Genomic DNA, 27,666 nt, shown 5'->3' with positions numbered 1-27,666 from the left:
GTGCCCTTGAAACTTCCAGACCTGCACTCCTTGTAGTTGGTGTATGGATGTAGTCTAAGAGTAGGGGTAGCAGAGAGTTAAAGTGAGAAAGAATCCACTATACCCAGTAGGTAGGTGTGGAAGCTTAAGCAGCTGATTGACAGGATACATAACTGGTGTCTCTTTGACAGGTGACAGGTGGATCCAATCCTTGAAACTTACATAATTTTTTTAAGTTTACAAAGAGATAAATAATTTGGATATATAAGCATTGGGACTACTTATAAGCTGTACTGAAATTCTCACTGTAAAGGAAACAGTTAACAGGCATCTAAAGCAGCTATAGTGGACTGTAGTAGACTCATGCCTTAATGTCACAGCAAAAACTGTCCTTTTGGGTCAAAAGTACGAACATTTTTTCCTCTATCCAGAGGTATGGACATATAAAGATTAGAATGAGATGCTTTCAGCACAGTGAGAAGCACTTTAAATTGGTACCTTGAAAAGAACAAAAGGAATTTAAAAATTTTTGTGTTGCTGGCTTCTTTCTAGCCCGGTACTGCCACCATCCTCAGCCCCAAATAAAAACACAGAGACGTATAGTAATTATAAAACTGTTGGCTGAATGCTAGGGCTTCTTATTTGCTATCTCTGTCTTAATTATTAACCCATTTCTATTAATCTAAGTATTTCCATGTGGTCTTAGTAGAGAAGGGTCCAGACATCTAAGTCCTTTGGCAGTTACACTTTATCTCTTTGTGGCAGGCTTTTGCTGCCTACCTTTCCCAGAATTCTCCTCATCTCCTAGTTCTGCCTGTCTCCCTGCCTCTATTGGCCACAGTCTTTTATTCATCAATGAATAAGAGACACATATACAGAAGGACATTCCCCATCAATTCAAGCTTGTGACTATTATAATAGTTAATATTTTATCAGGGCTAGATCAACAGTTATTTAGAATTCCTTTGATTAATGCTAAAACTCTAAACCTTTAAAATCTTAGTATAATAATAGCATAGAAAGAAAGAAGGAAATATGAAACATTTCTCATTTTTCCATACCATTTACACTCCATAAATCACTTTCTTAGATGCTCTCAACTAAAGATGTCACATTCTCAGACCATTACAACTTGCATTTACACACTTGAATTTACTTCCTTAGACCATCTGCCTTACATATTGTTTCTGTTTCTGGGAAGAGATAATATAACCATGGCAAGTCTTAAAAGGGAAATCACTTATAGTTTCCTAAGTTTAGTCCATGATCATCACGGTGGGAAGCACAGAGGGACGCAGACAGAAATGGTGCTGGAGAAGCAGCTGAGAGTTCTCCATCTTGATCTGCAGGAAAGAGGAAGTAAACTGTCTCCCACCCTGGGCATATAAAATCTCAAAACCTCCCCTCATAGTGAAATACCTCCTTCAACAAAGCTACACTTCCTGATCCCTTCACTCTCTATAGGGAAAGTATTCTGAGGAGGTATCCTAGCCTGAAGGATGGAAAACTGCCAGGGGGAACTGATTCCTGTTGGTGCCTGTGCAAAATTTCAGCCCAACAGACAAACTAACTAGGCTCCAATGATAGCCTTCCTATGGGCAATATAATCTAACAACTTTGAACTGAATAAAACCAGAAGCCTTTCCACCAATAGAGTAAGTTCCACAACACAACATAATGAGAGGAACAAACCAGCAAGGAAGAGATATTAACAAACATTATTTTTGTTGCAGTTGTTGTTATTTTGTATTTTAAGTGTATTTTTTAAATTTCCTTTTGCATTCCAACCATATTTATCCCTCCAACCCCTCCTACTGCTCCTTTGCATTCCCCAAACAACCCTCCTCCACTCCTCCCAATCAGTAAGGGCTCCCATGACGGGTCAACAAAGCCTGGCCCATTAAACTGAGGCAGGACCAACACCCTCTCCCCATGCCTTAAGGCTGAGCATAGCATCCCAAAATAGGGAATAGGCTCCCACAAGCTAGCTCAAGCACCAAGGATAGATGTTCTTCCTACAGTCTAACTGATGTTATTGTATTTTTAATTTTTCATTTGTTTATGTCTCATTTTTAGGTTAGTATACAGACTGGTGCATTTCAGATGTTCTCAAACATGTGTGACACTGTTCTTTGTCTTTTGTATATTATTATCACCTTAAAAAATTTAAATTATGTGTGAGTTTGTTAGTGTGGGTTTATGTGCACATGAGTGAAGTGGCCATGGAGGGCGGAAGTGGTGATCATATCCCTCGTGGAGCTCTGGGAGATGTGATCAGCAGGAAAATCACCTGTGTTCATCCATTCTACTCATGGTCCTAGAAATCCAAGAGTTTACTCCCATGGACTCCAAATGAAAGTGGGGTATTCTTGGCTAACATAAACAAAGACTGCATCTATGAAAGCAGCCAGTGACCACACGCAGTAGGTCAGAAACAGGTGCATTCAGAAATATGTTTAGTCCACTGTTTCGAAAACTTGGAGCCTGAGGAAACAGCATGACAGGTAGAGAGAAAATATTAGGTACTATCCCTGATGCACAGGAAGTTTGGAACAAATTTGCAAATGCTGGGAAGACATTATGAGTAAAACCTGGAGATTATGGAACTATTCCATCTATTTTCTTCCTCCTAGGTTTCCCAGTAGAGGACATCACTTCAGTAGGATCACATCCCAGTATGCTTCCACATCCGCCAGTGCCTGGAGTTCTCCAAAAGATCCAGCCAATTCACGAAACTTAAGCCTCCATATTTTTCAGGTCCGCAGATTGCATTCGGATTTACAACTCTCTTCATATACACAATTGGAAACAGGCTTCCAGGTGCCTCCAGATCCTGCAAGGAAGTTAAGTCTGCATATGCCTCAAAGTGCCCTAATGCACTCAGGAGTTCCCATGCAATCAAGCCTCCAAAATCATCCATCCTATATAGGCTAACAGAGTGTTCATATATCACAAAGTCCCCTACTTCCTCAAGGAAATAAAATGCAAACAAGTTTCCAACGGATATTAGATCCTCAAAGTAGCCTATATCCCCAAGTGACTGCAGGACCATCACCAGAACCAAGACAACCAGTGCATCAAGGTCCTGCAACGATGGAAATGAGATTAGTGATTACAACAGATGCTCTCTTCTTGTGAGGGTTCCATAGGCTTGATGTTTTCTTCCGTCAATATGGTGACAAGCAAGTTTGCTGTGCAGCTACAAAGAACGAATGCAGAAGGCGCACCGTTTACTCCAAGGATCAAAAGCTGCTCCTCAAAGAACATTTTAGTCAATGCATGCACCCAAGCTTTGATCAACGCAAGGAGCTGGCACTCATGATTGGTGTTACTGAGGAAAGGATCCAGGTCTGTATTGCTCTTGTCCCTTTCTCAAACAGCAAAAATAGTTATGGTACCTGTAGGATTATCAGAATCCTACACCTGTGGTGATGCCTCAATGCTTGGGGCGCCTTGGGACAATTGTGGATGGTGGACTTATGTGCATCCCTGGCTGGGCCTGGATATTCATCTTCAATCTTGGTACCATTAAGGAGCTGCATTCTCATTTTGGCAGATTCTCAGGGACCCTACATAAGAGTCCCTTGTAAAACCCCAGACATTCTAGCTAAAGATTCCTTAGTCCTTTTGTGTCAGATAAAAAAGCATTCTACCCTCGTGCCTTCTTCTATAGCCTCAGGCATCTGTGTTTTTGTGGGTAGTTGCTAGGGACGAGGTTTCCATACAGCATGTTCAACTAGGCACACCAGTCTTCTTCTGACATCACATTTGTCTGTTCAGTGTTGGATCCCAGCCCCCATGGGGTCTTTGTGAGTTGCTTGTCAGCCAATAACCACAGGTGCATTCTGTGTTCTAGTCCTGGCTTACAGCCCCGGCCTCACCCCATTACACCTGGGAAAACATGAGCTCTTATTCCACAAGCTCTTTCACCTGGGGTTTTTCCACTGTGCTGTAAGTGTATATAAGGCTGCTCTCTCCCTGGAAAATGGCAGATGAATAAAGATGGAAAGACGCACATAGCACAAGCAGCTGGACGTCTCTGCTTTTAACTAAATCTACAGGCTTTTGCCCAATACACACACTTAGTTGTGGCACGGGCACCACAGTCCAGAACCGGTTTAAGAACCATTGTGCAAAGTACAAACTGAAGAAGGCACAGAATGTTCAAGAAGGACAGCCAGAGAAACTCTAAAGCTGCTTCTTGGTCAAACTTTTCCCATGGTAACTTATCTGTCCTTGTCTCTGCCAATGTAGAGTCCATGACCCCAGGCACATCCATTGTGAGCTCCATTCTCCAACTCAACCACAGTCTGGAAGCATCATATGTAGGCCACTTTCCATGACCTCTGCACTTCTTTTTTTCCACCAGGTGTGATTGAGGAACATCCATAAGAATTTCTAGAAATGCCAGGGAATCAAGGAGGAGAAGCCAGCTGTCACTGTATCAGAACAAGTGTTCATGTCTCCATCAGTGCCCCTGCAACTGGTGGTCCTGAGTGATCACGCCTATCAGATGTTAGCTATCTTCCAGAAACCAGTCCCTCTACTATTGCCTTAGATATCCTCTCATCTTGATCAAGCTTTGGCAATAATTAAGGGTATGGGGCTGGTTGGCCAAGACCCAGCTGCAGGAACCACTGGCCCATTTCTATCAAGAAAAGCCATAGACCCAGGTCAATTGGTAGCATTTCAAGACAAAATACAGTCAGCTCCAGTGATAAAAATCCAGTCTCAACCAAAACTCTTGTACGTCTTCCTCTTGTAGACTCACCTGCAGCTCAAGCTACCACCAAAGATGAAGGCTGCAGCCACAGCCATAGCCCTATATGGAGATGATACTCACAGAAACCTGCATTTCCTGACCACTTCTCAGTTTGTGGCCTCCAGAGAATCCTCATCTCCCTAGATACTGTATTGTTTCCCAAGTATGCTGTTTCCTGACTTTGTCCAGCCACACTCACCCAGACATTATTTCCAAGAACTATTTGTTCCTTGGGAAGACATTGCTAAAAATATTAGAGGTAGCATTGTAAAAATGTGGGCCCAGAGAACCTGGAAACAACCTAGATGCCCCTCAACTGAAGAACTGATAGAGAAAATGTGGTACATTTACACAATAGAGTACTACTCAGCAGAAAAAAAAACAATGGAATCTTGAAATTGTGAGCCCATGCCCAGTGACAAACTTCCTCGTACAAAGCCACACCTAATCCAACATGGCCACACCTTCTAATTGTGCCCCTTCCTATGAGTTTGAGGAACATTTTTTTTTTATTGAAAACACTCCATCAGGCAACTCCATTTTAGGGACTCTTATGACTTAATTGCTCTCTATAAACAGCAAGATATAGAAATAAGGTTCCCAACAAAGAAAAAAAAAAACTCAAATGGATCCTCTGCCAACTCTACCAAACTATGAACGAAGAGCCAACAGCTGAATTCTCTTCCTCAAAACTACATCATGTAGATTATAAATCACTTGTAACTGTATCTTCTAAGGTATGTGATTACCATTTCTGTCCTCCATGGTCACTTCACTCATGTGCACTGAAACTCACAATGACAAACTCAAACATAATAAAAAATTATTATTATGGTAATAATAATGCATGGTAATAATAACAAACCAAAGAACAGTGGCACACATGAATGAGAACATCTGTAATGCACAAGTCTGATATTAAACTAAAAATGAGACATAAACAAATGAAAATTTAAAAAATACAATAACATCAGTTAGACTGTAGAAACAACATCTGTCCTTGGTTCTTGAGCTTGTTGGAGCCTATTCCCCATTTTGGGATGCTACAAGCAACTTTAATGCATGGGGGAGGGTGTAGGTCCTGCCTTAACTTAATGGGCTAGACTTTGTTGGCCCCCCATGGAGCCCTTACCCTTTGTGAGGAGTGGATGAAGGTGGGATGGGGGATGTAAAGGGGCAGGAGGAGGGGTTGGAGGGATAAATGTGGTTGGAATACAAAATGAAATTTAACAAATAAACTTAAAATGCAAAGTAACAACAACTGCAACAAAAATAATGTCAGTTAATATCTCTTCCTTCCTAGTTTGCTGCCCTCATTATGTTGTGTTATGGAACTTACTCTATTGGTGGAATGGTTTCTGGTTTTACTCATTTCAAACTTGTTAGACTGTATTGCCCATAGGAAGGCTTTCAGTGGAGCCTAGTTAGTTTGTCTGTTGGGTTGAAACTTTGTACAGGCACCAGCAGGAATTAGTCTCCCCTAGCAGTTTTCCAACATCCAGGCAGGATACCGCCTCAGAATACTTGCCCTATAGAGAGTGGGGTATGGGTAAGTGGCTTTGATGGAGGTGGTATTACATTGTGAGGGGATGCTCTGAGGTTTTATATGCTCATTCTATGCCCAGTGTGGGAGACAGTTTACTTCCTCTTTCCTGCAGATCAAGATGGAGAACTCTCAGCTGCTTCTCCAGCACCATATTTGTTTGCATCGCTGCTCTGTGCTTTCCACCAGGATGAAGATAGACTAAACTTATGAAGCTGTTGCTTTCCCTTTAAGATTTGCCATGGTTATATTATCTCTTCCCAGAAACAGAAACAATATGTAAGGCAGATGGTCTAAGGAAGTAAATTCAAGTGTGTAAATGCAAGTTGTAATGGTCTGGGAATGTGACAACTCTAGTTGGGAACACCTAAGAAAGTGTTTATAGAGTGTAAATGGTATGAAAATGAGAAATGTTTCACATTTCCTTCTTGATTTCTATGATGTTGTTATTCTAAGATTTTAAAAGTTTGGAGTTTTAACATTAATCAAAGGAATTCTGATAAACTATCAACCTACCCCTGATAAAATACTATTATCATAGTCAGAAGCTTAAATTTGATGGGGCACGTACTTCTGTATATGTTTATCTTATTGGTTGATGAATAAAACACTGTGATCAATAGAGGCATGGAGATAGGTGGAACTAGAAGATGAGGAGAATTATGGGGAAGGTAGGTAGAGTAGGCCACAAAAAGATGACATGTAACTGCCAAAGGGGTTAGAGGTCTGGACCATTCTCTGGTAAGATAAGATCACTTGGAAATACTTAGATTAATAGAAATGGGTTAATAATTAAGACAAAGCTAGCCAATAGGAAGCTCTAGCAAACTCTCTGTTCTCCCACTGCCTTGACCTCTGCTGAGGTGAGTGTCCCCTCTGCTCCCACCTGACTCCTGCCATCACCCGTTCCTTGAATCTTTCTGGGCATGCTTCTGGCATAGAGTGGACCCGCTCAGACAGGGAGGACCTTCCCAAGTCCAGAAACACCTCCTTCTTGATTTTCTGGCTACCCTGACATCTGCTGAGAATACTTCGAGAGGTCAGACCATCTAGAGCTGTAGACAGTTAAGTCTTGACCCATATAGACCACTGGGTGACAAGAAGACATAGAGAGACCCCACCTGCACCCACTGGAAGAAGAGATGGGAAGATGACAGAATAAGAACACACTCAACAACAGAAGGACCAATATGACACCACCAGAATCAAGAGACTCCACAGCAGCAAGACCTGAAAAGCACAGCAGAGAGGAAGAAGAAGAGGTGGACCTGAAAGTCTACTTTATGAAGATAGACCCTTAAAGAGGAAATGAGGAATTCCCTTAAGAAATAGAAAAAAAAACAAACCAAAAAATTCAAGAAATAAATAATTCTGTTAAAGAATCCAAAGAAAGCCAATAAAAAACAACCAAAGAAGTGAAGGAAGCAATCAAAACAGTTCAAGGCATGGAAGGTGAAATAGACACAATAAAGAAAACACAGAATGAGGGGATGCTGGAAAGAGAAAGGCTGGATAAGGGTCAGGAACTAAGAATGTGAGCATAACCAATAGAATACAAGAGATGGAAGAGAGAATCTCAGTTGTTGAAGACTTTCTAGAGGATATACAGTCATCGACCAAAGAAAATCTCAACTCCAACAAATCCCTAACACAAAATATCCAGGAAATATGGGCCACCATGAAAAAGACAAACCTAAGAATAATCATTATAGAAGAAGGTGAAGAAATACAGCTCAAAGGTACAGAAAACATAGTCAACAAAATTATACAAGAAAATATTTCCAACCTAAAGAAGGATATGCCTATGTAAGTACAAGAAGCTTACAGAACATCAAATAGGCTAGACCACAAAAAGAACTCCCCTTGCCAGATACTATTCAAAACACCAAACTTACAGAGTGAAGAAAAAATATTAAGAGCAGCAAAGGAATATTGCCAGGTAACACATAAAGGCAGAGCTCTCTGAATTACACCCAAATTCTCAATGGAAACTTTGAAAGCCAGAAGGTCCTGGATAGATGTCCTACAAACACTAAGGGAACATGGATGCCAACTCAGACAAATGTATGGCCAAATCGTTCAATCAGTACAGATGGAGAAAACAAGATATTCCACAACAAAACCAGATTTAAATAATAGATATCCATAAATCCAGCCCTACATAAAGTACTGGAAGGAAAACTTCAACCCAACAAAGATAACTACACTCACAAAACCATAGGCAATAGATAATCCCACTTTACCAAACACCAAAAGAAGAGGGGGAAATCCACGCAATAACACCACCAACAATAATTTCAAAACAAACAACTAGAAGCAACAATCAACGGACATTAATATCCCTCAATGTCAATGGTCTTAACTTGCCTATAAACAGATACAGGTTAACAGATTGGGTACAAAGAAAGAATTGATCCTTCTGCTCTATACAAGAAACACACCTCAACTTCAAAGACAGACATTACCTCAGAATAAAAGGTTGGGAAAAGATTTTCTAATCAAATAGACCCAAGAAACAAGCTGGTGTAGCAATCCTAATATGTAACAAATTGGACTTCAAACTAAAATTAATCAAAAGAATTGAAGAAAAGCATTTCATACACGGTCACAGGAAAAGGCTATCAAGATTAAGTCTGAATCCTGAATATGTATGCTCTAAATATGAAGGCTCCCACATTTGTAAACAAAACATTACTAAAGCTCAAACCACACAGAAAACCTCACACACTTATTGTTGCTGACATCAACACCCCCTTTCACCACTAGACAGGACCACCAGACAGAAACTTAAAAAGAAACAAAGGATCTAACAAAAGTTATGACCCAAATGGGTTTAACAGATATCTGTAGAACATTCCATCCAAACACAAAAGAATATACCTTCTTAGCGCCATATGGAACCTTCTCTAAAATGGACCAAAGACTTGGCCACATAGCAAACCTCCAGAGATACAAAAAAATTGGATAACCCTATGTATCTTATCAGACCACTATGCTTTAAAGTTAGAATTCAACAACAACACAAATTGCAGAAAACCTACAAAACCATGGGAATTGAATAATGCCCAATTGCACCATTCCTGGGTCGAGGAAGAAATAAAAAAAGAAATTAAAGACTTCCTAGACTTTAATGAAAATGAAGATAGAACATACCCAAACTTACGAGACACTTTGAAAGCAGTGCCAAGAGGAAAGTTCATAGCACTAAGTGCCCACATGAAGAAACTTGAGAACAGTCACACTAGCGCATTGAAAGAACAAATGAAAGCACTAGAACAAAAAGAAGTGAACTCACCATGGAGGAGTAGATGCCAGGAAATAATCAAAGTGAGGGCTGAAATCAATAAAGTAGAAATTAGGAAAACATTGCAAAGCATCAACGAAACAAAGAGTTGGTTCTTCGAGAAAATCAACAAGATAGACAAACCTTGATCCAAACTAACTCTTGTTTTCTTTTTAAAAATTTTTTATTTGAATTACAAACAAGATTGAATTACATGACAATTCCAGTTCCCTTTCCCTCCCCTCCTCCCCATCATCCCTCAACTAAAACCCTACCTATAGCATATCCTTTCTTCTAATCTACACCTGACTCAAACTTTCTGCTCCCTCATGACCTCTGCATCCTTCCTAATCTTCTCTTCTCATTCTCGTAACTCCCTGCCCCCTCTTCCTATGCTCTCAATTTGCTCAGGGGATGGTGACCCTTTCCCCTTCTCCAGGGGACAAAGTTTGTCTCTTTTAGGGTCCTCCTTGTTTACTAGTTTCTCTGGCAGTGTGGATTGTAGGCTGGTAATCCATTACTCTATTATTATCATACCAAAGTGGATGCTGTTCTACAAACTCCATGTGCAAGTACCTTCTACTTAGTCCAAACAGTATCTGTATCCTGGTTAATTAAAGCACATCTCACCCAGCCTTTACCTTAAACTTCTGCAGAAACAGGGTTCTCTTCCCCAGCTTCTGGTTTCTATAATACCTTGCCAGTTTGACCATGAACCCTCTTGGTCCTCTTGGTCTTCTTGGCCTCTCTCTCTCTCTCTCTGTCTCTGTCTCTGTCTCTCTCCCTCTCTGTCTCTCTCTCTGTCTCTCTCTGTCTGTCTCTCTCTGTCTCTCTCTGTCTCTCTCTGTCTCTCTCTCTCTCTCTCTCTCTCTGCTCTCTTTTTTGGTCCTCCTTTGTTGCTCCCCACCTCATGGCCTCATCTCTTCTGATGGGTATGTCCAGTTAAAAACTTTCTCTGCTTTGGACTCTTCCAGATGCCCATGGCTGTATTCTCCATCCTATCAAGTAGAAAAATCTGTTTAACCATAAAAGGAAAGACCATATTACAGTTTTCTCCTTTCTGAAAATCCCGTTTTTAATACAAGTGTATCTCTATAATATACAAACAGAGCAGCACTATGTTGGAGGAGAAATTACTAAGAGAAACAAAAGCACAGGATGGGGTAGTAGAGAAGCAAAATTGAGTAAATTATAATGATGTGTATGTATGCATCAAAGTTTCAATATGAAGCCTACTATTTTATACACCCTCTGTAATTTACCAAAAAAGAATAAAAATGAGACATAGGTACAATATAGTGAGCAGACCTGTTAGATTATAAATGTCTGACGCCACAGGTTATTTGAATAAGGATTCAAGATCAATGAATTTAATACAATTTATTTTTTCCCAAATGTCATAGAGGAAAAATTAGTTTCTTATACTGTATTTTATGTTTAAAATATTACAAGGTCTGTTTTAAAGCTGAAATTCCAAGCAACCTATTGGTGTTGCCTGATAATGTATAGCAAAGCAGTAATAAAGGAAGCAAATATTTAATGACTCAAACTCTAAATTTCAGGGCTGGAGAGATGATTCAGAGGTCTGTAGCACTGAACTAACCTTGTAGAGAATCTGAGTTCGGTTCCTTGGACCCCAATCAGGAGCATTACAGAACACGTAACTGCAACTCTGAAGGGACAGATGAACTCTACTGTTCCATGAAGAAATACACACACACACACACACACACACACACACACACACACACATGCAGGCACCCACATACACACACCTTACAACTACCATTAATCCAGTACTTCTACCACTATTTCTAATGCTACTACTAATATCTTAAAAAACAAAACTCCACAATTCAGTAACAGGATTTATTCTATGACCACATGCAGTCATTCACATGTACAAGTACAGGGTAATAAACTTGTCTGTCCATATATGATTTAAATGTTTTAAGAAGTTATTCCCATGGAAAAAGCCCTGGAGGAAAACCAGCCATATTTTCTTGGAATACTTTGTCAAAGGCTTCAACTTGCTCTTCTGTAAAGTGATTCTTCCAGTCCCCAGTTGTACCTAGAAAATGTGAAGCAGACACATAAATGGGTTAATGATGATCCCAACGCTGGTCTCATTTCTTCCTTCACATGTTCTTAGCATCTGCTTAACAAGGACCACACAATTAATAGTGGAACTGCCAGTGACTTCCTGGAGAAAATACCTTATGCCTAGAAATAATATGCTAACTGACTTGTAGCTGTGAGGAAATAATGTCTTAACTTCTTTTATCCCAGCATACCAACTATACAGTCTAACAGCATCAAAACGGGCTCTAAGTTTTGCATATCCAGGTTATTCCTACATCCCCTACACCTGCTTCCATCACACTGTCCAACCCAATGGAGTTTCTTATGTCAATTATCCAAGCGGATTTCAATTGCTCTTTTTATATTGTAGTATATTTTTAAAGATTAAAACCAGACACATTTATTTGTTCAGAATATTCATTTTTTAAAGTTAGCTAAGATGAAAAATGGTTTACATTACAATTATTTTTGTGACAACCCAAAAGCTCAAATTCCATACTAAGGATGTATAAAAACAAACAGACTAATAATATGTCCATCAAACCATCAATGACAGTTTTCTCTTTTTCTCATGCCGTAGTCTCCTTGGGAGGTGGGAGTGAGAAGTAGCATGCTATTTCCATTTCTTGTAGCTTATGATTTAGTTCAAAAACTAATAAATCCCAAATTATTCACACGAATTTTAAATGCTGTCTTGTTTATGTCTGACAACAGACTTTTCTCTGAAACTTTAAAACTTACAATCTTTTCTTTGAAACATGAAAAGACATGCTATCCCTCCTGAGTTACATACGCAGCGTATATATACTTTCAAACATTTTCTCATATCACAAATTACACATTCATAATTCATGTCTTGCTATTTGCATTGAAGCAATAGCTCTTTATGCCTGGTTTGTGTGTTTCCATTACTCTAGAACTTATTACTTTTCAATAAAGCGTTATCTAATGATTTCTCAAATTATTTAATAAATGAGCCAAAGCAATCATTGTGAAAACAAACACAGTAACTTCTTCTTTCCATCTTTCATCTTATGTATTTCCTATCAGCCATATTATTTCTCTTCTTTAGGGTGCTGACAGATTTTCATCTCTGTAATCTCAGCTGGAGATGGCTCAGTCGTTAAAGGTTAGGCTCACAACCAAAAATGGACATTTTAGTTTTTATTTACAAAAGTTCTGCAAAGTATGCAAGGAACTTTTGAAATGTCTTTTATCATTAATTTTAATTGTGTGTGTGTGGGTGAACATGAATACAGGAGCCTCAGGCAGTTTTGGGTATGAGATCATTGAAGCTGGAGATACACACTTTTGTGAGATACTTGCTAATCATGTTATCCTTCCATGACACGCAGGAGAACCAGCTACTGCCATCCAAGAACATCTAAAAATATCTGTTTCAGTCAATGTGGTGTTTGGTGAAGATCTACATGATATTTTTGCCATACCTTTTACCAAACATTGACTCTTATCCCTCCATGCTAGTATGTCTTTGTTTTTGACATAGAGATGTCAAATTGTGTAATTGTTCACATTGCATTGTGTGTTTCTTCACCCTAGAGTGTTGACGTTCTCCAAATTGTCACTTCTTGTACTTTCCTTCTCTTATAAATGACACTGTGATCTCTTCTTCTTTCATCCTTCCATCTGGAACTCTGAAGCCCCCATCCTTGCTCATTTTGACACATTTCCTATTTGTATAAGAGCCTGAAATATCTATCTACTATATTTGAAAAGTAAAATGTTTCTAGTAACATCAAAGTCTTCACTATGGAATCCTCCCAGAAATATAGCACATACTCAATATTTAATTTTTGAAAGCATTTGTGAATGTGTGAAGAAGGTACTGGCCTTTTCCCCATTTTGTGGATGAGGAAAATTATTACTTGAGATATTACCCCAAATGATAATTTTGGATTTAGATGTCAAGCCAAAAAGCCTGACAATAGAAGTCATGTTTTTCCTTATCACATTACATTTTCTGTATCATAAAGTTAACTTCAAATCCCATGTTATTATAAAAGAAGACATAAAATATTCATAATTAAATGGAAATTATTGATAAAGCATACTCAAATAAAATACCATGAATCGATATGACTATAAGATTGTCAAGTTTTTAAAGATAGGTCATTCTAATATACATAGCTACTGTCAGCTTCATTATTATCTTCCTCAATGTTAGAGTTATTAAACCACAACCACATGTGCTCCCAGCATAGAGATGGAGCACACACATTGATAAGACGGATATTCCCATTGCAAGAGGGACAACACAGTAAAAATAGAATAGCACTTAGCCTGAAGCAATCCAAATTTATGTTGACTAATACCATCAGATTGTAACACTGGTGAAAATTTCACCTAGTCTTTATAGTGAGGGTCAGCATTGTTTGACACATTCATCTTTTCTAGCTGTGAATGGAAATGTTTTCTGTGGTTATCATTCCAAATATATCTTTGGTCCCATACATGAAACATTTTATTTACAGTTGAGGTCTAAGACACAGTGAGTCTTACAAAGCCTCATTGTAATATATCTACCATTTTTTTTACCATAGAAAGTATTGGGCATGGCAGTCTACATTCTTTAAGTTCTCTTCCAGAACAAATCATTTTTTCCAGAATTCTTGAAGCCCATATGATCACCATCTAAAATTCCCCCAAAAGGTCTTTGAGAAACTATGATTTGATATGCAATGAATTATGGAACATTCCCAACTCTTTCTTAGCGTTTTCTTGAAACAACAAACCCTCTAAATATTCTGACATATTTTGAAATTAGAAAATTTCCTCACCTTTTCTCATGAAGACAAAACCTTCATTTACCATACCTTCGTTGATGAGACTAAAATTTGACATTTTGTTTTCTTTCATGACATGGAAAGAGCTGTACTTGAGGACCATATCTAGCTCCTCTGGATCTAATTTCTTTTCTAGGAAGTCACAGATCTTCTCTATTGATCTCCTTGGGTCCTAAATGAAGAAGAAACAAAAATGTAGGTAGAAAAGGAAACATCTGAGCGAACACATGCAGAGATATGGACTATGGATGGATGATAAAAAAGGGGACATGAAAAGAGTAATGGCACCATAAAACAAGAAAGCATTCATTGGGAACCCATAGGTAAAGCTGGGTATGGAAGCAGGTAGGTTAAATGCAGGTCTTTACCTCTCAATTTGCTCGCCCAATTCCAGTCTTCTAGTCTCATTGACAGTTCTGTGTAGAATATGCAGCAGTTTCCCTCCTCCATATTTGTCTGTCTAAAATGGTTCACATAGATTGTAACCTCCAAAGTTCCCTTTCTCTACCCATTGCTTTGTCCTAGACCTGAGTTCCAGAAGGCACTTTCTGAGAACACACAGGCCAGTCTAACTAGGAAATCAGGTAGGCTTACTGCAGATCTCAGCTCTCCCTCCATTCTTACAAGTCCAATGGTCAATGTCATCAGTAGTTTTATATCAAAACTCCTGCTATAGCCTGTCCTCAGCCGAGATTAGTGCTTATTCAGCCATCATCAGAGAAGCTTTCTTCCAAAGCAGTTGGGAATAAATATAGAGACCCACAGACACATAGTACACAGTGAAATACTTTTGAATAATCAGTCCTCAATGATGTGTGTTCAACAAATCCCTCCCTTTAGAGCACAGACAACTGTTTAGATAAAACGAAATAGTATAAGAACGAGAGTAGAGTTCCACATTCACCTACCCCATATCTGACAGAGGGCTGATATCCAAAATATACAATGTACTCATGAAGCTAGCCACCACAACACCAAACAATGAAATTAAAAATTGGTGTTCAGAACTAAATAGAGTATTCTAAATAGAAAATCTGAAATGGCTGAAAGACACTTAAGAAAGTGCTCCAAATCCTTGACCATCAGAGAAATGCAACTCAAAACAACTCTGACATACCACCTCACACCTGTCAGAATGGCTAAAATAAAAAATATCAATGACAACCTATGCTGGAGAGGATGCGGAGAAAAAAGAACACTCCTGCGAACTTGTAAGACTACTTTGGAAATTAGATCGTGGTTACTCAGAAAAATGGGAATCAGTCTACCTCAAGACCCAGCAATTCCTCTCTTGGGCATATACCCAAATACTGCACATTCACACAACAAGGACATATGTTCAACCATGTTCATAGCAGCATTGTTTGTAATAGCCAGAACCTGGAAGCAACCTAGATGCCCTTCAACTCAAGAATGGATAGAGAAAATGTGGTACATTTAAACAATGGAGTACTACTCAGCAATAAATAAATAAATAAATAAATAAATAAATAAATAAATAAAAAAGCAACGGAATCTTGAAATTCGCAGGCAAATGGATTGAACTAGAAGAAACCATCCTGAGTGAGGTATCCCAGTCACAAAAAGACAAACATGGTATGTACTTATTCATATATGAATTTTAGACATAGAGCAAAGGATTGCCAGCCTATAATCCTCTTCACCAAAGAAACTAGGAAACATGAAGGACTCTAAGGGATAAATGGACCCCAGGAATGGGAAGAGACAGTAACTCCTAAGCTAATTAGGAGCATGAGAGTAAGGGAGAAGAGGAGGGGAGAGGAGGAAATGGAGGAGCAGAAATATTGAATTGGGGCAAATAGAGGAGAGCAGGATGAGAGTTACCATATTAGAGGGAGCCATTATAGGTCTGAGGATAGATCTGGCACTAGGGAGTTTTCCAGAGACCTACAAGGATGACACGAACCGACAATCTAAGCAATGGTGGAGAGGATAACCTAAATGCCCTTCCCCTATGATGAAATTGATGACTACTCTTTCTGCCATCCTAGAGCCCTCATCCAGTGGCTGATGGAAGCAGAGGCAGACACCCACAGCTATATACTGAATTGAACTCTGGGACCTAGTTTAAGAGATGGAGGAATGAAGATCAAAGGGGTTGGTATGAAGCTGGTGAAACCCACAGAATCAGCTGGCCTGTACAAGTGGGAACACATGGACCCCAGCCTGCTGTCTCAGAGGCCAGTATAGGACGGATCCAGACCCCTGAACATGGATATCAATTAGGAGGCCTCTGCACTCTAGGGGGCCCCTGGTATTAGATTAGTATTTTTCCCTGGTGTCAAAACAACTTAAAGACCATCCCACATGAAGGGATGCACTCTCAGCCTGGACACATGGGGAGGGACTAGGCCTGGCCCAGGATGATATGGTGGACTTTGGGGAGCCCCTGTCTGGTTTCTTACCCTGCCTGGTGAGTGGAGGGTGGGTGGGGTGTGGGGTAGGTTGATGTTGGGAGGAGGGCGGGAGGGGAGAGGGAAGGGGAAGGGATTGACATGTGAAATATGCTTGTTTCTAGTTTAAACTAATAAAAAATTACATAAAAAGGATAAAAATAGATAGGAAAGTAGAAAATGAATGTATAGATTTTTGTGTCATTTTCTCTAAAATACAGTTCAACCATTGTTTTGTATTAATTATATGTCTTATAAGTAATTTAGAAATGATTTAAAATATATATAATGTATGTAAGTTGCAGGACAGTGTGTCAATTTATATAATGGACTTGAGAATCCATTGGTTTTTGTATCTGTAAATGGCTCTGGTCCTGGAGTCAGACACTCACAAATACCAAGTGATAACCCTAATGTAAAATGATAAATCATCATTTTCAGTTAATATCATTGAAAAAAAATTATCCATTGGTTAAGACCAATGTTGAAATGTCCCTAGAAACTACAAGAAATAACCCTATTCAACTAATAATTTTAAGTAGTGGTTACGGCATGGTTGCTTAAGGATGATAGCCTTGCTATCAGCCACCTCCACTATACCTATATTCAAAGGAAAATGGTGGAATTCCCACATATATTCAGTCACAAAACAATAACCAATCATCCCCACCAGATTGCAGCAAATGAAGTTCTGTTTTTTGAAACTCTTGCCACTCCTAAAAATCAGCAGCAAGCTGTTCACTTTTCATGGCACCTGTAACAGTTTTGTTGGATTAGAATTCTAAAACAACAAATGCCTCAGAATTCTAGTAATAATAATCACCCTATTTTTCAGTGTGCAGAAATAATCTCTGTTGTTTCTACTTATTAAAGTTCACATATTCAAATACATACTTTGAAAGTTGATTTGCTGATTTCATGGCTTTCTAATTGTCTGAACTATTTTCTAAAATAAATCTAAAGATTATACTCTCCCAAACCATAACTACTGGATTAATAACATTTCTTCTTGAAAAGTTGTTTGTGTTGTTGCATCCAATTTGAAGATCATGTCTTTGAAATAACACATGCATACTTTGAAAGAACTCACCAAATTTAGAACTACTTATCTATTATTACATCCAAATAAAATCATCAACCAAAATAAAAATTTGTTCTGTTTATAAAAAAGAGTGAGAGAGGAGGGAAGTGACACACAAAAAATGAGGTCCTCCCTATCACCATGATCAAAGGTAGTATGAACCCACAGACTGGAGCAGTATGCATAGTGACACACCAGTGTATACCACTTTTCTATACTACCTTCTTATTAATAAGGTTTCCAGCTTAGTGGTTTTTGGGTTTCTTAAATGTGTGAACATGTGGTTCTCTACTTGGGCCTTTTCTTACACTGTTCTATTTCTGTTGGTTTGTCTTGTTCAATTTTGAGGTGAAAATATTGTTTCATCATGTTGTATCTTATTTTATTATATATTTTTATAAGAATGAATGAAAATATAGGCACTAGGGTAAATGTTAGCAGCTGATCTGCTATTTATACCTGCTAGGAGAGGAAAAATCAGTTTTCTCCAATGCAGTGTCACTGGGTATACCAACCATCCCAGGGAAGTCTTCATGGTCATGGTTACTTGACCAATATATAATAGACTCCAGAGTTTTGTATGCATGTGTCCTTTATTTGGTTACAGCTAAGTGGATTAACTGTTTTCTGTATCAGTGTTTTACTATTTTGGGCAGTGTTGTTGTATTAGTTTATATTTCTGTTTGTTGAGACAGAGTTTAAGGTTAGGTGGGTCAGGAGGGGTATAAGATGTGGAAGGAATCATGGGAGGGAAATAATATGAACATAATAATATTAAATTTAAAAATGTTTTAAATACTAAAAATATAATAAGAAAAATAAAAACAAAACTAAAGAATGCACAGCTATCAGAAAACTTCATCAACATCAGAGTCTATTTCTATAAGATAAATAATAGCTATGAGGCTGTTTCTTATCCTTCTTAACTAACTTTTTTAACAATTCTAAAGATGAGCTAGTGTTTTTCTGACAGATTGTGTGCTTAGTGTAATTTTCTTGCACAGTTAAAAGTAAAACTGATATCTTTTCTGTGATATGTAAATGATGTACTATTGATTGGGTGAGGCCAAGCACACCTTTAGCGGCTCCTAGGAGGCAGGGCTACAGTGTCTCCCTACAATGTGCCTTTCACCCATAACTTCTGAACCACTTAAACTTTTGAGCTGCTGATTAAATAAGAATATTTTTGACCTTACATGTTTTATTACATTATATTTCCACCATTATAGAAAGAATTTTTTGACTACATGAAAATACAGTAAAATATGAATTTAAAAATCATTTTCTTAATGATCCTTTGAAATAATGTCTCTTAAATCCAAGGATGACCTCAAGACTACCATACAACCAAGCATGACAGAGAATCCTTGAATCTGTCTCTATCTCCAAGGTCTAGGTTTAGAGTCATACAGCACCCCGCCAAGATATTTTTTAAATTTTAAAATAAGAGATATTTGAGTCACACACAGTACTTTACCATATTTCTAGCCTTCAGTGGGGCATTTCAATTAAAATAAACCTACCTTAATCAGATAAGTGTGTAGCCTACCAGTTTATATAGACATATGCCATTATGTAATATTGAAACATTTTTATATTCTTCAATAAAACTTTTGAAATCTCCAGTGTATTCTAGTCCACCATGCAGAGCCTCTGTAGTGAACAAAACAGGACTACATCCTCCCCAATTGGCTACATCCTGTACACACTTGGTCAGATTTGAATCTCACACAGTACTGTTCATGTGACTCCAGCATTTGCACACTCCCAGTATTCAGAGGTGAATTTCATATCTTTCTTCTTCTTCTTGTGATCAAAGGATAATGAAATACATTTGGGCACAAGAGTGGAATGACCATGATTTGCCCATTTGTCACTAACAACTAGGTTATGAGATGTATGGGATGAGTTGCATGAACAGAATTTTTTATAAAAAGTCTGTATCACAATTGTGAGATATTCCACCCTAACTCAGGGTGGAATAGGGTAGGGAAGAAGAGGGTGATGGACAAGTAGGCTGGATAGGTAATGCCAGATGCAGGTCAAAAGGGGACATAGGGCATAATCTCACTTTTAGGAACTCTCCATGAGCCTACTCCTGACAATGTATGTGGAGTGAGGGTATGGAGGAATGTGTGGTTCTGTATGGGGTGAGTTGGTGAGAGGCTGTGTGGTTGTTGTAAGAATGGCAGTTACCTTTTTAAAGTCTTCATAGCACAGTAGCAGGAAGTTTTCACTTTCTCTCATGGACAGCCAGCCACGAGTGTGCTCAAACCATGATCCATATGGCACTGTGTAAAAGGGGAAAGAAAGTGTTGACTACAAACAGTGAAAGTGAAGTCTGCCTGATAGTCTTTGCTTTTCTGCAATTGGAAGATAGTATTACTATGAAAAATCAAACCAGTATTTACAGTACTGAATGTGACCATTTGCTGGTGGCCATGTCACAGGATCAGCAGGTGGTAAGAAAATTTCAGGATAGCAGTCCACCAGGAAGCAAAACTTAATGGAAAAACTAATATAGGTAAAAGCAAGATATGGTCTGTGGCTTAGATTAATGATTCAGAAACCAATTGTGACCCAGAAGTTAAGTTAGCTAAGGTTCTTTAATTTTCATCTTGAGAGATGTGTTCATGGCTTTCAGTATGCTTCATAGCTGAAATTAAAGTATAAATATGAATTAACTTTAGCTTAATATGTTATTGTTACTACCTTTGAGGAGAAAAATCTGGAGAAAAAGTCCAAAATTTAGAAGGGCACATATGTGAGTGAGGGACTCATTGATGAGAAGGAACAAGAATAAAGCAGCCCATGAGTTGTGCCTTTCTTGTAAGGATGGGTCAAGGATCAATTAGGTTGATTATTCCTTGTGCATATATCTTCCATCACCTTGCTGATATGGACATCTTTTGAACAATGGGGTGCATGGGTATGCATCATGAGGACTAAAAATAGAGATGGATGAGTGTTTTTCATATATAAAAGTTTAGATTTATCTGGCATTGTGGAAACATCCAGAGATCTACAAGTTTGACCCCAAATAACAATTAAAGCAATAGAGGACAAGCTAGCCTAAATGGCCTTATTCAATGATGAAACTGATGATTAATTTATATGTCATCCTAGAGCCTTCCTCCAGTAGCTGATGGAAGCAGAAGCAGACACCCACAGCTAAACCCTGAGCTGAACTCCTGGAATCCAATTGCAGAGAGGGTGGAGTGTTGAGAAAAGGGGTCATGACCAGGTTGGAGAAATCCACAGAAACTGCTGACCTGAACAAGGGGTTGTTCTTGAACCTCAGACTTGGCTTGGAAACCACCATAGGAGTGTTCCAGACCCCTTGAATGAGGTGAATCAAATAAAGTTATGCATTAAATTTGCATGACACCATTAATAATCAAATCAGTGAGCAGATTGAGGGGAATTAGTCATCTGATTGAGAGGGAGAGAAAAAGAAATGGGAAATGGTCGATGAGGGATGGAGGAAGAGAGAGAAAGTGACAAGATTTTATACATGGATATTCAGACAATATGCAAGGCCATAGAAACTTATGGTTAATGAAATCATTTTTATTTATTTATTATTTTAAATAGAAAGAAGATTATTTTACATGTTAATCCAAGGTCCCTCTCCCTTCCCTCCTTCCCTGTCCTCCAAACTAACACCTTACCTATCCCATAAGCTTTCTGCTCCCCAGGGAGGGTAAGGCCTTCTGTAGGGGGTCATCAAAGTCTGTAATATCCTTTGGGATAGGGCCTAGACCCACCCCATTGTGTCTAGGCTCAGGGAGTATGCCTCCATGTGGGATGGGCTCCCTGAGTCCATTCCTACCATAGGGAAAAGTACTGATTCTAGAAGGAGCCCCATAGATTGAAGACAACGTATGGAAGACCTCACCCTCCCTGCAGAACAGAGAGGATATGGGATAGGTAGAGTATTAGTTGCGGGACCAGGGAGGAGTGCAGAGATAGAGAGACCTGGGATTGACATGTAAAAAAATTTTCTTTCTAATAAAAACAAAAATAAATAGGAAAAAAGAAATAAACTGGTGTGCCAAACTAAGTAGAGAATTCTCAACAGAAGAATCTAAAATGGCTGAAAGACACTTAAGAGTGCTCAACATCCTTATCCATCAGGGAAATACAACCTAAAACAACTTTGAGATAACATCTTACACTAGGTAGAATGGTGAAAATCAAAATCACCAATGACAGTTTATTCTGAAGAGTATGTGGAGACAGAGGAACGCTCCTCTATTGTTGGTGGGAGTGCAAACCTGTATGAACACATGAGATCCTACTACTCCCTGCAAGTGACAACTAGGTTTCAATGGGTACTACACACCCCTCAATCCCACAGGTGATCCTAATCTGGATTTAATGAAATGGTCCACAAGTAAACATCCATAAAGTTTTAAACGAAAATTGTAGCAAATGAGTTTTAGAAGAAATGAGAGGCTGTTTAGAGAGGGTGAATGGTTTCAACAATCAGAATGTAATTTACACAAGGTCTGAAATTTCGAAAGTACAAATTACATACGAAATTCAAATTAAGGAATACCTCCCAGATACTCAAACCAATCTTTGAAGAATAAAAGCAGCTAGGGTGTCTGCATAGAACTGACTTAGGGTCTTTACAGATTTGGGACTGTTGTGTAGATTGTTCTACTTGTGGGAATCCTAGGGGTGGAAACAAGGTCTGCCTGTATTGCTTTGACTGACTTTTGAGAACATATTACTGATCATATGTTGCATTGACCAGGCTTAATAGGAGCAGAGGAGTTTAGTTCTAATTGAACTTGATATGCCAAGCTTTGTTGATGCCCATGCTGAGGCATGACCCTTACTGAACAGAAACCGATGTGTGAATTGGGAATGGGTTGGAGGGGTGGTGGGAGGAAGGAATGGGATGAGAAGAGGGAGAGAAAATTGTGATCAGGATATAAAATAAATGAACAAATTTAATTAAAATAATTTAAAAACCTCTCAAAGCTCACACTCAATGATATACTTCTTCCTACAGGGTTGGCCTCATAAATCTTCTGAAACAGTGCCATCAAGAGGGAAACAAGTGTTCAAATTTTAGTGTCTATTTGGAGAATTTCTCATGTATCACCGCAAATGATTACTGGAAAGACCAGATACACCATTGTTACCAGGATGTTGTGTCATGGGGTAAGCTGTGGATGTGCCCTGTTATGTGGTGGTCTGTGATAACAGGATGACTTCAATATTACATTCAAAATGGTGATGATCCTTGGATAGAGCCACAGAGTATTTGAAGGTAGAGGGATATTAGGGAACCAAGTGTAGACTACAGAATATATTAAAGTCCAGGAATGTAGTCAAGTTAAATAACATTCTTGATATTATGAGCTTGAGTCCCAACATTATGCTAACAGGACATGACAGTAGGTATTTGTAGTCCAAGAACTCAAGAGGGAGATTCAGAATAATAAGAGCTTCAAGGAAGGACTTTGGGAGCCCATTCCACGTGGAGGGATGCTCTCTCAGCATGGACGCTTGTGGTAGGGCCTACGCCCTGCCCAGATTGATATGACAGACATTGGGGATCCTACATGGAGGGCCTTACCCTCCCTGAGGAGCTGAGGGGGGGAAGGTTTGGGGGGCTGTTGGGGAGTGGGAGAGGTGCAGAGGGAGAGGGAGAAGGGATTGCCATGTGAAGCAGCCTTGTTTCCAATTTGAACTAATAAAAAGATTGGGATAAAAAAAGAGCTTCAAGGTCTTCCCTGACTATGTAGAGTGTTCAAGGCCAGACTAAGTTATATCTCACCTTGTCCTAAAATGACTCTGAGCCTCCCCAAAAACCTATATTAAATAGGACACTCACCCTTTCCTTTGAGAAACCATTCAAAGTAAGTTCTCAGTGAATCTGTATTCTTGGCAAGATTGGTCTTATTCCAGAAAAAATAACCAGACACAAGAACATCTCTTGGATTTCTGAGGACATATATCATCTTAAATGAAAAGACATAAAAGTCAATATGGACATTTCCCACATTTTAACTAGCACAAGTTATATGAAATGTCAACCAAATGTCCAAAAGTTTCTAAAAACACTTAGTTATACTTGGACAAAATATATATTAGGTATAAAATGTTTATAGTCAGAATCCCTTTAAACAAATTTATTTGCTTTACAATTAAGGAACAGTAAACAGGTTGAGATCACTAATACCTTAAAAACAAAACGATTATAACAAAAATCCAAGATTGATTCCACAGTTGTAAAGATTAATATATTACAGAGTAAAAGACCATGTATCTGCTGTGAAAGGAAGATGTGCTTACAATGAGCAATGGGTAGTGTGTTAAATTTGTCTGCAATATGGAAAACCAATTGGTTTCTATAAGTGCAACTTTCAAATATGAGTCTCAAAAGAATAATGGTGCAGAACATAAAGCCAGTCTGTCATTGCCAAATGGTGAACACCAACACCTTCAGGCAATGAAGAAATTTAGAGTCAGAGGGATTGACTTCCCCTGTGAAATCATAGCAATGGGTTATACCTTGTTAAATCCTCAGATCTGAAAATAGGCATTCAAGTAACCTTGCATATACTATGCAACTTGTATTTACATATTGAGAAATATGTAGATCGTGTACAGGTAACAGCAATTAATGAAAGAAGAGACCATAAATTTAAAAGAGACCAAGTAGGGGCATGTGGGGGTAAGCTTGCATGGAGGAAGAGGAAGGATAAATGATATTTGTAATTATAATTTCAAAACTTAAATAAATAAATTGAAAATGACTAATAATTTTAATAAAATAAGATCTATATTTTGTACCAATACTGTTTGTGACATTATTGTAGAATTCTTGTCCTCAGGTCAATGTCTCCAGCTAAGAGTTTGCAAAATCTAGATATGACAAACAGATAGGACACAACTTGATTGTGATAATTTCAAGAGAGATAATTTCTCTAAGTTTGCCTTTGTAGTTTAAGCATAAAATATTTTTAGTTTCTGGAGTGGGTGCATTTCCAAAGAACTTTCTTACTAACAAGATGCCAAGATAGATCAGAATCTGGCTAGCTCTAATCCCACTGGGGATCATCTATCAGTGACATAGGTGTATCTCATTTCTACTGTTCTCAGCAGACAGCTTGACACAGCAAGTCACAGTGGATACAGTGACCCATGTCCTTTGAGCAATGTCCATGACTAAACCAATGGTGCCTGTTCTGCCTGCTTCCCATAGGGCAACCGTGCCTTGAGTAATTCACCCTATAGCCATTGGGTTTATGTAAAACCAAAATTAGCTAATTGACTTTGATGGCAGCAGAATTTTGTATTAACTGAACATGCGAGTTTGAACTCTGCTTGCCTTGTACATATAGTTTACTTTATGATGGTGTTGATATTTAACATCGTCTCATATATCAGCTCAGGATCACTATGTGGTGGTTGACATCATGGTACACTGTTGTATTCTGAGGAGGGGACACACAGGCATCCCCTATTGCATGAGAATCCCAGATCCCCCCCCCCACAACCTCCACAATCAAACTGAACATCAGGCAGAGCTGTAGGACCCATCAGTGAGGATTTGGTCAAGATTCCTCAACCAAGGGACACTGACCTTGGCCTTGGAACTGAAGAAAGATCTGGGAAAAAGATGGAAGGGGAGGTGTGAGGAGATCAGTCGTGGTCCTTCCTTATTGATTAATGCTTGATATCCGATTTCTGTTTCTACCCAGGGTGAGCGTTCCCAGAAAGGCACAGATTGGACCCACTCTGGATTCCCCTTTTTCTGAATCAAGCAGACAGTCTCAATCAGCCAGTTAGTTCCTGAACAAGAAGGAAGAGATATGGTAACTCACTTGAAAATTATTTGTGAGAAAGCATCAAGTAGAATACGTGCTCATACAATTTATACAGAAGCTGCTTTCAAGGACACAAACATGTGGTGGCCACAGTTTAAAATGGTGTAAAGTATGGTACAAAGTATGGTACAAAGGTGTAAAAATGGTACAAAGTATATGCCTTGTCTACATTCCCAGTGCTTAAATTGGAAAAACTGAGACGCTGTACTCAGTACACTCCACCTGCCTACTGATCTTCCATGCATCCTGGGCCATCATCATTCTACATTTTTGTGCAGAGAATTCTACTCTGTCAGATATTGCCCAGCAGTCCATTCGTGGAATCTGTCTGGCTCCATTTATTAAACAAAATGCTGCTGAGATACATCCATGCTGCAGTGAATGTATGAGTATAGCTTCTCTTTAAGGTCTATTAATCATGTTGCATCTAGTTACCGCACAGACCTCTATTTCTTTTTACATGCTCATTTGTCAATGGATATTTCTCTATTGTCTTTCTCGGGGCTTATTTCTGAATCTTTTTCACGCATTCCAATGCCCTTGACTTTTCCATGTCATTGAACTTTTGATGTCAGCAATGTGGCAATGTATTGTTTACAATTAATAATGCTTGACTGGGATCAAAAGTTAAATCAAGTCACACTAGTTAGCCATAGATGTCAGGAAGTGTTTTACACACCTTTAATTTCTGAACTCTGAAGGCAGAGATAAATGGATCTCTGTGAGTCCAAAACCACCCTGTGCTACACTAGAGTGAATCGGTCTAAATGAGTAACTCTAAGCCTATCACTAGCAAGGTATATAAGGAAAAAGCAAAGGGTCTCATGAAAGATTCAGTTTCCTGTCCAAAGGACAACAGGATCTTCATTTCAGCTTTGGTAGAGTTAAGAGCTACTAGCTGGCTGCTTTGCCTTTCTGATCTTCAGCTTGAACCCCAATATCTGTCTCTGGGTTTTTGTTATTCATACTACACAGCCACCTAATACTTATCTAATATTCAGTGCCTCTGCCACTCACCGAACAGCTCTTTCCCAACACCCATGATGCCTCCTTTTGGTTCCTTGTGTTGTGAGAGTCTGTCCATTACCTGAGTTTCATGGCAGTTATCCTACCTGACAGTGTCCTCTCTGTCCCATATTCTTTCATCCACGCCATTTCTCTTGTTGCTATTTCTTCAGTTCATTCTTATCATCCTCTCTCTTCCACTCTCTCTTCCACACAGAGACACAACAATGTCTTGGTCTGCCTTCGTATCCACTTCCAGTGCTATTTTGCTTCAACTTATCCTCCACCCACACAGACCAGTCAAAACGTCTTCATTTGAGTGGAAATGCACTTAGACAGAACTCTCCATGCTCACAAAGCATTTTAAATATCATATATAGAGAACACCCCATTTATCACCCAAATGAATGAGAATTAAAGCCTTAATCTTCCTCATACAACACACGATCACTTTTACTGATTTTCCTTACCTGATTTAGGATAAGTCAGTATGATTGTGTCTTCATCTCCGATCACAAACTTATGACGAATTTCTTTAAGTATTTCTTTTTGAAACCCTAGAACAGGGAAAGGTATTCCTTCAAACCAACAGTAGTCCGTCATGGTGAAGAGCTCTTTGTGGTTGCTGTTAGGATTCCAGCTGTAGCCAACTGTTCCACTTAGAGCAAATCAAAGCAATATAATTTATAATGTAGACAAATAAATCATTAACATTCCATAGCTCATTGTAAAACTAGATACTGGTACAGAGAATATATTTTGTAACAACCAGGCAAAGGTTGTTCTATTAGGCAACTGTGAACTCATTCAGAGGTCATTCTGTAGTATTTGTGAGCCTGAGTTCATGGCCCCAAACTAGAAAC

General features: G+C 38.8%; 1 protein-coding gene across 1 annotated transcript; it reads right to left on the bottom strand.

Moving 5' to 3' along the window:
* Positions 1–11,525: 11,525 nt before the first annotated feature.
* On the bottom strand, positions 11,526–27,406 carry LOC100752864 (bile salt sulfotransferase 1-like). The gene is made up of 6 exons (XM_027431294.2): positions 27,274–27,406; positions 25,555–25,763; positions 23,800–23,926; positions 20,145–20,239; positions 14,448–14,625; positions 11,526–11,638 (listed from the first exon to the last, which is right to left on the bottom strand). Exons 1-6 carry the CDS (start codon positions 27,404–27,406, stop codon positions 11,526–11,528), a joined length of 855 nt encoding a protein of 284 aa, XP_027287095.1.
* Positions 27,407–27,666: the final 260 nt, after the last annotated feature.

The sequence above is a fragment of the Cricetulus griseus genome, chromosome 9, assembly GCF_003668045.3.
Source record: "Cricetulus griseus strain 17A/GY chromosome 9, alternate assembly CriGri-PICRH-1.0, whole genome shotgun sequence".
Taxonomy (NCBI): Eukaryota; Metazoa; Chordata; class Mammalia; order Rodentia; family Cricetidae; genus Cricetulus; species Cricetulus griseus.
This window is presented reverse-complemented; position numbering and strand designations above follow the sequence as displayed.